Source organism: Schistocerca gregaria, chromosome 6, assembly GCF_023897955.1.
Source record: "Schistocerca gregaria isolate iqSchGreg1 chromosome 6, iqSchGreg1.2, whole genome shotgun sequence".
Classification (NCBI taxonomy): domain Eukaryota; kingdom Metazoa; phylum Arthropoda; class Insecta; order Orthoptera; family Acrididae; genus Schistocerca; species Schistocerca gregaria.
This window is the reverse complement of record NC_064925.1, coordinates 308,017,126-308,030,537: the sequence shown is the minus strand read 5'-3', so window position 1 is coordinate 308,030,537 and position 13,412 is coordinate 308,017,126. Positions and strand designations below refer to the sequence as shown.

At 43.0% G+C, this 13,412-nt stretch overlaps 1 protein-coding gene across 2 annotated transcripts in view; it reads left to right on the top strand.

Annotated features, from left to right (window-relative positions):
- Positions 1-13,412, top strand: part of LOC126277936 (protein phosphatase 1 regulatory subunit 14C) — an 866,863-nt gene that overhangs the window by 673,544 nt on the left and 179,907 nt on the right. The window contains exon 4 of one of the 2 annotated variants that reach the window (XM_049977518.1): positions 395-436. The exons of the other annotated variant lie outside the window; for it this stretch is intronic. Within the exon in view, the coding sequence (XP_049833475.1) occupies positions 395-436 (42 nt within the window). The remainder of the gene's footprint in view (positions 1-394; positions 437-13,412) is intronic. 2 annotated transcript variants of the gene reach the window in all.

Genomic DNA, 13,412 nt, shown 5'->3' with positions numbered 1-13,412 from the left:
GTGCGTAATACTATGGAATTCTAAATTCGAGCTATTCTGTAAAATGAATGTTCATCGACAGAACTAACTGCACCGTAGTAGTCAGCATTAAATTAATGATTGAATAATATTTTGGCTAACTCATACTGTGAAACAATTTTTATGTTTACCAGGTAATTGTTGTCCGTAAATAAATTGTAGAAAGGAAAGAAAGCGTTTATTTATGTTAGGAGTGACATGAGGGCAAGTGGAAAGCTCCACTTAGCTACGCTTCAGTCAGTCTGATGGTACATATTAACATATAGTTTATCGTGCGTACGTGTTTCTGCTTGCGCTGAAGAACAGTGATGTTCTGTTTTTTATCTCTTATTGACATGTATAACGTCTCTAAGGTTCTGTTTTTCTCGTTTTGCAGGTGAGTACAGCAGTCGAAGCTCAGGAATGCGCCGAGAGCATCGTAAGTAGCTCTTAGTGCGCTTGCTTGCTGCCTGCATAATTTTCAGAAATTCTGCACATGTCTTGCTAAGGTAGGCCAGACCCTGCGACCGCCGATTTACACCAGCTTCGACATACTGATCGGGAGTCACTCCAGAGCAACTCTTGTGAAACGGTTTAGATCATTACGGTCTCAGCATCGGAAAAAAGGACAGAAAAAAAGTGATGACGAATTATCTGTTTGTGTGTAGATATAATAGAACACTCGCCACTAAGGAAATTTGCTTTGTACATCTCATGGGATTAACCTAATGGAGAATTAACCATTTCGAACTGTAAAATTGTAGATATACGGCATTCAAGGAATAGGCCTGGGCGTGTTCCGACTGGCCGACTGCTGGTACAAAAAAATATGAGAAGCTGTGTATGACTGAGGGCGTGTTATCTGCTTGTCGGCAATCGTCCCTGCCGTTGCCGATAGTAGATACGTGCTGGAGATGGCGCTGCTTCTTTATTGTAGCAGCTCCTCATTTGCCCTCCCAAGGCTGAGCGGATACCTTTCGAGAAATGCCTACCGCAGAAAAAACCTGAGGAGGTGCCGGGAGTGGAACGTGAGTCTTTTCGAAACGAAGGCAACGACGCTAACCATTTTCTTTTCCTTCGTTTCTATTTCTTTGTCGTTTTTCTCCTGCAGTTGTGTGCGCGTTTCCCATTACATCTTCAAAATTGCTTCGATGATAACTTTACTCTCTCCCTGTCTCTTTCTCCTTCTTTTCTTTTGTATTAAGAGTGTCTCAGTCATCCGACCGACGTTGAGCTATCGTTCCAGCAGCCTTTCGGCCACAGAGGCTATCGTTCGCAGTTGTACCTATTGAGGAAGGCATTCGTTATCTGACTAGGTATTGTAGTCAACTTCGGGGCGTGTGGGCCCGTATTTCACTTTCGACAGTATTTTTTACCCTTTGGCAAAAGAATGAAAGCTGACCCGAAATCTGTGTACTGTTATTTTAAAATAAATAAATTTCAATTTCTTCAACTACGTATTCACTGCGTCCGTAATAGCTTTACAGTTTATTGAAGGTATTTAAATCCCTCTGTACAACTACAGGAAAGTGCGTATTTTTGTTGTGAAACTTATTTATTTTTGTTGATATGAAATATCATAGTGGGTTTTACTGAGACGTATTTCAAATTTGGCTTGCTTTGTAGATCTACAAACACGTCGTTTCAAAAGATAATGAAGTGCGACATCACTTATGTATCATATATCCGATTTTCGCTCACACCGTGAAATGTCTTCTGGTTCCATACTTTTGAGGTATTCCCTCGTATGGCACTACTATTTCTTGCCTGATCTCACATTTATTTGCAGCACTCCACATATCTTGACGTGAAGTAAGACCTAATATAGATCAACGAAAACCAAAACTAGCAGTGGAGTTCGCAAAACTATTAAAACAAAGACACGTTTAGCCAAAAGTATACAAAGAAAAAAGACTGGTTCATTATTGCGTCGTATTTTACGTCAAGAGAGGCGTAGTGCTGCAAACCGATGTATAAGTAGACAAAATACAGCAGTGTAAAATAAGGGAATAGCTCACGAATAAGCGAAAAGGCTACAGTTCCTGATGTGATCGAAAATCAGACTTAAAATAGCAAAAGTAAAATCACGTAATACCTTTTGTAACGAACTGTTTTCAGATCTAGAAAGCAAGATAAATTGTAACTATATTTCATAAAATACCTTAAATACTAAATAACTTCTGTTCTGAACTGTGACAATAAAGTGATAAGCGTGTGTACCTACAATGTTCGACGGTACATGTTTGAGCCTCGGTGGAGAATGTGTTTTATTTTGTGTTTCAATTTACTTTGACAGTGGATCTATGTTATAGGTCGATAGTTGAACTCTGATAAAATTGTGAGTTGGCCTGTTCTTTCGTGATGATGCCTCACACGATCTGCGAACAAGTCCTATGGTTAAAGATGTCAGCGATAATTACGTAATACTACACTCGATTTTACATTTCCCATACTCTAAAAAAGGTTAATAATTTTCAAACGGAAAAAGAAAACGAAATAACCTACTATCTACACTGATAATACCGTCAAAAATCGTAGACACGTACGCTGAACACTTTATTCCACCAGTTCTCAATTAAATTTATTGTATTAAAGATACCAATATACAATTTTTGCGGCAGCTTACATTGTCTATTTAAAAGTAAATAATACTGGAAGAATTCGAGACCCAGTTTACACAGAGATGACGAAAATATGGAATAGCTCCTAATATCGTGTCGGACCTCCTTTTGCCCGGCGCAGTGCAGCAACTCGACATGGAATGGACTCATGAAGTCTTTGGAAGCCTCTGTAGCCGTCCATAATTTAGGAAGTGTTTCCGGTGTATGATTTTGTGCACCAACTGACCTCTGGATTATTTTCCAAAAATGTTCGATGGAAGTCATGTCGGGCGATCTGTGTTGCCAGATCATTCGCTCAACTTGTCCAGATGTCCTTCAGACCAATCGCTCACAACTGGGCCCGGTGACATGGCGCACTGTCATCCATAAAAATTCCAACGTTATTTGGGAACATGAAGTCCATGAATGGCTGCATATGGTCTCCCAAGTAGCCGAACGTAACCATTTCCACTCAGTGATCGGTTCAGTTGGACCAGAGGATCCAGCCCATTCCATGTAAACACAGCCCACACCATTAGGGAGCCACCATCAACTTGTACAGTGCCTTGTTGACAAGTTGGGTCCATCGCTTCGAGGGGCCTGCGCCACACCCGAACCCTACCATCAGCTCTTACCAACTGAAATAATTTGAACAGGCACGATTTTCCAGTGGTCTAGGGTTCAACCAATGTGGTCACGAGATAAGAAGAGGCGCAACAGATGATGTAAGCAAAGGCACTATCGTCGATCGTCTGCTGGCATACCTCATTAACGCCAAATGACGCCGCAGTATCGTAACGAATACGTTCGTCGTACGTACTACATTGATTTCTGCGTTTATTTCACGCAGTGTTGCTTGCCTTTTAGCACTGAAAACTCTACGCAAGTGCCACTGCTCTCGATCGATCAGTGAAACCTTACAGCCACTGCATTGTCCGTGATGAGAGGTAACGCCTGAAATTTGGTATTCTCGACACACTCTTGACTCTGTGGTTCTCGGAATATTGAATTCCCTAACGATTTCCTGAATAGAATGTCCCATGCGTCTAGTATGAACTACAATTCCGCGTTCAGAGTCTGTTAATACCCGTCGACCGGCCGTAATCACTTCGGAAGCCTTTGCACTTGACTCACCTAAGTGGAAATGACATCTCCGCCAGTGCACTGCCCTTACACTTTGTGTACGTGATACTACCTTTTTCCGTATATGTGCATATCGCGAATCATGACTTTTGTCACCTCACTGGGTAACACTTGGTCACTGCCCAGTTAACAGGGAATTTCCTCCTCAAGAGTATGTGCAACCGATCGATATCGCAAATTCCCCTCCCTCCCTCCCTCCATCCCTCCCTCCCTGCCTCCCTCGCTCCGCCCTCCCTCCCTCCCTCCCTCCCTCCCTCCCTCCCTCCCTCCATCCCTCCCTCCCCCCCACCCTCTCTAACATTGACGTATAGAAACCTAAGCTCTTTCATACCCTTTTTCAGTAACCTATGGCGAAGCTGTTCGAAATCGATGGGTTTTGGCTCCTCCGTGTTAATTTATTGTGCTACAGCAACAAACGAATCATATTGGCAGAAAAAAATCTTCGAAGTAGTCCCCCTTGCATTGTACGAAAAGTAAATTAATGCAACTAGTTGTGCATTGCAAGTGTTACGTATTGCAGAGTGGGAACTCTACTGTTGAGATTTCATAGATTTTGTTGGAGACTGTATTTCAGCTTCATGTTCTGGGAGTGAGACAGAACATTAATCAACAAAAATTTTAAACACCTCTAAATATATAATGTCTCAAACGCATCTGTGGTGATGTCAGCTTCTCAAGTTTCCCACAGCAGAAATTTGTTAATTGAGGATACCTATGTACATAAACTGCTGACGAAAAGCGTGGCCGTCATCGGGTTCACCGTATACTGCCGATGCACAGTGTACTGGTGTTTCATAGCCAGATTTTTTATGTAATCATGCAATGTCCTAAACATCATCTATAAATGCCATTGGCTCCGTATTCAATTTATAATGCTATCGTTATGTGATGAAGATGATTTCCTAAATCCTGTAACTGGACATGTGATGAAAGACGAAATGTCAGGAAAGCAATATTTAGGTCTCACATTAATGAAGTCACAAAAACAAGCCGTTCAACCAAATTTTCTGCTGCTGTCATACTGGGGTACATAATATTCGAGGCAAACAGTACGTTTTAAGCAGACCCAAAAGTCTTCGGTCAGTAAAAACTAGGACAAACAAATTGAAAGTAAATAAGTGAAATTACAATTTCGCAAAATGCGGTGACGTTTGTAGTTTGTTGTACGTGGCCGAAAAATACTCACCTGGAAAATTTACTGAAGAAGCTGCCTTCGAAAACCACATAAACAAAAATTTGATTTTAAAACAGCATAGGCCACTAGTAGGAATTCAAGTGTTGCGGACCAGGGAATTAAAAACACAATAAAAGTCTTTAAAATGAGACAATAAATTCGTGAAAATATACGAATACTTGTAATTATAGCCGGACTTACCTCCACAATGTAAATTTATATCAAACAGGAGAAAAATAAATTTCCGAAGCTCGAGACCTACGCAAATTCCCTGGCGAAAAATGTGATGCATGTAGGCGCAAAATAAACAGCGATATTTTATGAAAAAGAACAAAATTTCGTTTCATGGGTTTCCTATAGACATGTCATGTGTTTCTTTAAAAGAGAAGGAAAGGAAAAAGAAGCGCAGCTGTCGCATTTTAGAGTTGAATTTTTGAAACAAATCATTGTGACTCGCTTGGAATTGGAAGGTACATGCTGCAAGCCAGTGTAATGTGTGTACGTTCGGTGGTGCAACGCTTCGAAATCGTATCCGTGTTACGAAACTGAATCATTTCTCCGCTGCGTCGGTTTGAACCCTGGCGAGTGACATTTTACACGTATTTGCTTTTCGCACTCGTCATTGTCTATTTGGTTACTGCGAACGTGGTATCAGGATTTAAATTTGCAATTACCATTTAGGTGGCTGTTACCAGCGACGAATGTCAGGGTGGTTTGTGGGATTTTGTTGGCTGAGTGTTAGTGTTCTCGGTGCGTACTCCGTGAGGTAGTATGATTTATTCACTCACAAATACTTCGACAGTCGTATAGTGTTGGTCACCGATCGGAATTGTGGCTTTGTGATAACTGTGCTGCAAACAGTCATAAACAGTTGAGTGACATTCACACTTTACATACGTGCTGCAGTAAAGACATCAGTTTACTGAGCACAATAAGTCGTTTTCGTCGTGGTGAACTACTCACTGTTTCCTTTGGTAGCAAGCGGCATTTAGCCGTTAACTTAGTAATCGTGTTCACGTCCACCAGTTACTCACGGGTGATTCAGAGATAAAGGCGACTCCCGTTGAGAAGAAAATGACATTGCTGGGTTGTGTGGAGCCTGGTGCGTGTAATTGGGCGTACAGTACTGGTCTGATGGGTGACTCACACGCGTCCTTGCGCTGCTTCCGTCGACCACAGAATGGAAGGAGACGCTTTCAAGTAACGTTCCTTTTACAGTCCTGCATATCCTCAGCTGAGTCATTTCCCGTTCTGCATGTTCTCGTGTGCGTGTCACAAGAGTTGTCAAGTTGAGGTCACATCGCCTCCTTACAGCGTTGCAAATATGCGATCCCGAAAATAATCTGACATCACAATTTGTTGTGTGGAATATGTATCCGAATAGAAATTATTTGGTAGCTGTTACGATAAATAAAAATAAGAATGTTGCGCAAGAAATCCGGGAAAGAAAAAGACTGTGTTCAACTTTTGCAGTCTCAGTTGTGTGCAATGTTATGTTGATGGTTTCCATGTTAAGTCTGCCTTATTATAAGGGGAATTCAAATGAAACCCGATAACCAGTGAAAAGTAACGGTGAAGATCTTATTAACTCAAAAATGTAGTTGTACACATACTCAAAAGTAGTCACCAAAACTGTTGCCACATTTATCCCATGGCGACAATAGCCGGTCGATTCCATAATTGAAGAAGCTAGTAGTAAGCTTCAGTCGGATCCAGGCCTGGACCCAGCCACACACTTCGTCGTCCGTTGCCAATCGATGTCCGTGAATAGCTTGTCTCAGAGGTCCAGACACATCAGTCACGTGGTAAAAGGTTGGGACTGTGCGGTGATTGTTCCATTGGTTCCCACCGAAACTGCTGCAATGTCGTCTTCGCCACATTGGCCATGTGTGGACGGGCATTATCATGCCATTGGATAAAGCCATTCGACAACATGCCTCGGCGTTTCGACTTGATGGCTTGTCTAAGGTTCTGTAAAGCAGCTTGATAACGCTGGGCATTGATAGTAGTTCCACGCTCCAGGAACTCGACAGGCAGTGAACCCTCGTGGTCAGAAAAGGACATCATGACCTGCCAGAACTGGTGTGCACGGTCTTTGATTTCTTTGGAGGTGGTGAAGTATGTTTCCACTGCTTGCTCTGACGCCTACTTTCCGGTTCAGAATGGTGACACCATGTTTCGTCACCTATGACAATATGCTACAGAAAGCCGTATTCCTCCGCATGATAACGTTGCAGATCACTCAAAGACGGCGCTTTCGAGTATTGCGCTCTTCGGCGATCAGTTGGTGGGGAATCCACTGCGCACAGATGTTTCGATAGTTAAAGTGTTGATGATGCATTATGGTGTAGGCGGTGCCCGACCTAAAACCCAGTAACCGATGGATCTCGTCCACGGTGATTCTGCGGTTGTCCAAGCATTCAATTCCGCAACCATTTCCGCTGTGATGAGAAGCTGAGCCTGTCCAGGACGAACATCGTCTTCCAGTGACTGACGTCCCTCGAGGAATTGTTTGCGCCATTCCACAACACTAGAACTTCTCAGACGGTAGCCTACTGAACGTACACAGCCCCGTCATCCGTCGATACATTTCACGGCCTCCAAATTACCTCCTCCGCCAAGAATCGAATCCCTCCTTGTTGTCTCTGATTACTCGACTGCAAGTTTGGTAGTGGACGATAACATGCGTGACCACTTTCTCTTCGGCGCGGAACCACAGTGGCGCTATGCAACGTCAAACGGTGCGCACGCGTTAGTCTTTTTATCAGTAGATGACGCCACCATACCCGCAGTTACGTGATGTCAGCTTACGCGCAAGGCAAAGGCAGACGCACTGACCGGATTTCATATGAATGAACGTCATATAATCGAATAAAACGAATTGTTTTCCCTGTCATACGCGTCTCTCTCTCTCTCTCTCTCTCTCTCTCTCTCTCTCTCTCTCTCTCTCTCTCTCTATCTATCCGTTTTTTAACGGCATCATGAGTGACCTGAAATCCACACATTTTATAAAAACGAATGATCCAAATCTCCTCCTAAACGACTGGACCGACTTCAACCAAACGTCGTGTACATATCACTTACTGCTGGGATAGAATCACTGTTAAGAACCATCTTCCTATCAAATGCGTGGAGGTGGGAGTGAAAAAAAAGTGTAGCCCATGACGTGCGAGTACCCAGACGCTACTCGCTACTCATTCTGTATTTGAGAATGACAACACTTAGTAACGTGTAACAGACATTCCAGATAATTTCAAACCATTACGAAACTTTTCCTCGGTGACACCACCGACGAAATGATGAAAAGATAAAATATCGCTTACTATATTTTGGCTGCTCGTATATTAAAACTGTCACTTCGCTCGTAACATTTTAATTTTTTAGTCTTTTACGAAAACTGTATTGGCGGCACACTTTGCAGACGGTGTTCAAATGCGCCACTGAATGCACCTGCAAAATTAGACCGTTGTGTGACACACAGCTCAAAAGTTACGACGTCATAAACATATGTTTAAATGTATTTCTTTGTTTATAGTAGCTCTATTCGCAACACATTTTTCAGACAGTATCCACAAGTGCGGCCGAATGTACCTGCAAAATTCTATCGTTGTACGACACATAATTCAGGAGATATGTCATAAACAGTGAGCTGCACGAAATCGAAATCGAAACTGCAGGCCGAAATTCGCAAGATATACTGGTGAAATGGGTATAGAAATAAGTGTGAAATATGTAAAATATATGTGAAATACATTTTACATGTGCTTATGCTGGCAAACCAATATAGATAAAAAAATCCCCTTGATCGAATTCGACCAAACGTGGCACATGTTTTACTTACTGTCTGGAAAGAAATACTGTGGGAGTGTGAATCAGCAGCCACCTATTGGGCTTGGATAACGACGTGAAGAGAGAATGGGAGAGGAACAGATGGACAGACAGCGAGGGGGGAAAAGGAGACGGCATGTTATGGTTTCGCTGTTATTATCAACTGTTTGATATTGATTCCTGACAGGTTAAAACTGTGTGCCTGACCGAGACTCGAGCTTGGGACCTTTGCCTTTCGCGGGGAGGTGCTCTACCAACTGAGCTACCAAACACGACTCACGTCTCTTCCTAACAGCTTCAGTTCTGCCAGTAACTCGTCTCCTACTTCCAAACTTCTGAGAAACTCTTCAGCGAACCTTGCAGAACTACCACTCCCGGAACAAAGAATACTGCGGAGACGGCTTAGCCACAGCCTGGGGCTGTGAGGACAGGTCGTGAGTCGTGCTTGGGTGACACAATTGGTAGAGCACTTGTCCTCGAAAAGCAAAGGTCCCGAGTTCGAGTCTTGGTCCGGCACATAGTTTTAATATGCCAGGAAGTTTCATATCAGCTCACACTCCGCTGCAGAGTGAAAATCTCATTCTGTTCAATGTTAATGCCAACAGTTCTACAACCGGAACAAGAACACTTTTAGAGCAGCATCTGCAAACACTGTAAATCGAAATTTTAACTATTACTTCCCCTGTTTGAAACCACAGTGTGCCAAAACTGTTTCTAATCTCAATGCATAATGTCTTATGTAAAACAAATAGCATAAGCACAAATACGTATATACTTTAAACCACTAGGGATGTCTTTAAAGAAACAAGAAAAGGCGAAATATTCGTTTTATCCACTTGTAACTAGATGGACCTAACACTGAAAATATCCACCATAAAAACTTAGATGTGTGGAAAAATCTAGAAGCACTTATAGCTAGTGTTGAGAGAAATAGTTCTTGGAACATTCTCTTATCGTCAAAAAGTGAAGGAAAACCCCTGAAGATCAAAAATAAGAATGTAAGTGGATTGAAATTATTTCTTCTATTATAGAAGACAGTCATCGCCGTTGAAGACTTGTTACCTCGGACCTTGTACAACTTCCAGGCATCAAATAGTTGAGAAAATTATGAAATGATGTTCGGTAAAATATGATATCATTATCGAACTGTGCCGCCGAGAGAGAGCTCGTGCCGGGGAGAACGCAGAGGAGCATCGGCGGCCACGAATATTTGTTACCGTATTTTGCCTTAAGAGAAAATTCCCCAAAATATATTTATGGCTCTTCTAGACGCCGTACCCTTGCACCCATCATCCTACGTGCTGAAATGTACCGAAATGTTAACACATACGCTGCATCTTGGAAACGACAGGACGACAAAATATAAGCTTAAAGAATGGACGTACTTCGCGTGTATAAAGTAGAGGATTTCACGCAAAAAAGCGACAATCGACTACATGCTACTCACGAATTTTGTTAAGTGAACAGCGAAGCAGTGATGGACGAAGCGAAAGCAGCCGAAATTGGCGGCTAGTTTCACGTCTGCGACTTACGTGATTATAACATGCAATTACTTCTTAACTGACGGCGTTCAACAGTGTAATTTTGCTAAGCTAAACATTTATGACTAGCTTACTAGGCAGGTGTGCTAGCCATTACACTACCGAAACAGTATAAGTAACAGCTACACGGACTAACCGAGTAGTGTTGACAGCCGGTACAGATCTTTGAAAGATCATACTCCGACTGCCTCTCCTCCCCCCCCCTTCCCCCTCCATTCTTCCGTCTCTCATCATCGTCATCATCATCATCATCATCATCATCATTTTGCATTATTCCGTTAATTGCAATTTCGATTTTAGAATGTGGAGCGTCACATTATCATCAGCGGTGTTTCTTCTTCCAATATGGTGATACAAATCAACAGAGCTTTTCAGAGGAGCCGGCCGGGGTGGCCGAGCGGTTCTAGGCGCTACAGTCTGGAACCGCGAGACCGCTACGGTCGCAGGTTCGAATCCTGCCTCGGGCATGGATGTGTGTGATGTCCTTAGGTTAGTTAGGTTTAAGTAGTTCTAAGTTCTAGGGGACTGATGACCTCAGAAGTTAACTCCCATAGTGCTTAGAGCCATTTGAACCATTTCTCAGAGGAGTGCTGCTTATTGCTTCACCCTTCGCCTCTGCCAGTTAAGGATAAAGTGGATGGATAAATATAAAATATTGATATTGTGCGTGCGAGAGAGAGAGAGAGAGAGAGAGAGAGAGAGAGAGAGAGAGAGAGAGAGAGAGAGACGGCGGACGGCGGCGGCGGCGGCGGCGGCGACGACGACGACGACGAAATTCACTATCTTGTTATATTCTACTGTCGCACTTTTTCCACAATTATGAAAGGTTTCTACCGGTTCCAGAATATTGTAAGTCAGATATTCTTTAGAAATGAAATCTATTGGACGGTACCTAGGCAAGTAGCCTGCCATAGCCGGTATATTTCTTTGTGTACGAGGACAGGTATCTTTTACTGGATTACTGGAGCTAGTCGTTTCGGAAGGAGCAGCTGCTTGGGTGCGTGGAGAAAGAAACGAGGAGTCTGGGTAGTCCGCGGCTTCTTTGTGCTCAGCGAGCAGCTGCCGGTGTTCCAGGTGGCGTCTGGCAGCTGCAGCTGCAGACAAAGCTTCCACAGGCTCCACCGAGAGCGGAAACTCAACGCCTGCCCACACCCACCTATGGTGCTTTCTTTATTCCGCAGTGAGCTACACGCAGTGGGACTCATCTCGCAGGAACACCATGCGTTTTAACATGAAGCCATACCACAAAGAGGAGCTACAAACCATCAGGCTTTACATACATGTTGACAGAGAGTATGGAATTAACAATAAGAACTGTCGAACAAACCACTGGCTGGGAGAAAACAAAGTTTATATCCGTGTACAAGAAGAGCAGAAATAAGGATACGCAAAACTTAGGTCTGATCTCATTGATGACCATCTTGTTGCACAATCCTAGAAAATATCCTGAATTCTAACGTGGCAAGGTATCTGGTACGGAATGACCATGCCAGTCACAACTAGTTTCGAAAACATCACTCATACGGACCCAACTTGCGCTTTTCACGCATGACATCCTGACAGCCATAGATCAAGACAATCAGATAGATGCTGTATTTATTGACATTCGAAAACCATTTCAGCTGGTACAGTACTAACATTCATTAACAGAAGTACGGTCATATATGATATCAAAGAAAAATTTTGACTTTGTTGATTATTTCTAGGTCGGCAGGACAGGACATGATATGACATAACATGTTTGCCTCGATGGAGATCCACCGACAAATGCGGAAGCAACTACAGACGAGTCTCAGGAAACTGTGTTGTTTATGTTACGTATTAATGACATTGCTGAGTATTTAAGCAGTAACCTCAGACTTTTCACAGTTCATGCAGCTACGATAGGCAGCACCGTGAAAAATGCATGCTTGAAAATAAATACAGGTGCTATCTAAGCCTACAGATTGCGCTGTTGTATATGACCACAGACAGTGCTTGTGAAATGTCCTCAATACGTTAAAAGTGAACAAAACAGTGTTCCGTGTCGGTGGGACGTGTGCACATGTGGTGGATGCTTCAGTAAACGAGATAGCCGAAGTGTTTGATGTTTCAAGTGGCACCGATCGAAGATTTATACTGCAGAAAGGGAAAGCGGAAAAGCGTTATCCGCTAATTCATAACGTGGGCGAAAGAGTGTGTGTTGAGTGATGATGACACACGCTCATTGAAGAGGATTGTGACAAAAATGAGACGACGACAGCTGCAAAAAGTCACTGCGGAATTGAACGTTGCACTCGTGAACTCTGTCAACACGAAAACAACACAAAGGGAATTCCATAAGCAGGGAAATGCAGGGCGAGCTGGAATTCCAAATCCACTCATCAATTCTGCTGTAACGGGGAAAAGGGGTGGCAAAGCCATAAAACGTAGACTGTGGAGCAATGGAAGAAAATTTGGTCGGTGAATATGGTATCGTACTGTTCCCAACTGCTGGCGGAGTTAACATCCCAAGAGTGAAACATGGCGAACGTTCAGTGATTGGTTATTCTGGAAGATTGCATTACTGCCAAGGATTATGTGACTATTTTGACTGATGTTGATGCTGTGTTCCAACACCACAGGCCCCCAGCTCACACAGCTCGGACCGGTTTGGTGAGTATTAGGATGAATTGTTGCATCTCCCGTGGTCGTGGCCACCATAATCACCAGATATCAGTATTATTGATCCTTTGTTGTGTGCTTTGGAGAGAAGGGTGCGTGATCGCTATCTATCTCCATCGTCGTTATCCGAACTTGCTACTGTTTTGCAGGAAGAATGGTATAAGATTTTGTTGACAACTCTACTGGACCTATAGATATCCACTTCGATGTGACTGGAACCTGTTTTGAATCCCATAGATTTTCCTGCGCAGTATTAGGTATGGTAAAGTGTTGCGTTTTTAGTGTTTCCATATTTTCGCCGACCTCCTGTACAGTGAAGTATTTATCTGATAGAAGCGGGTGGTAAACTTAGGTTAATTGGAGTGACACTGGGAAAATGCAGTCACTTTAGAAAAGAGACGGTTTACGAAACATTTTTGGGGGATTCTGGAACGTATATATATGGAAAGAAGGGTGGCACCAATTATCCCAGGTTTATTTGACTCA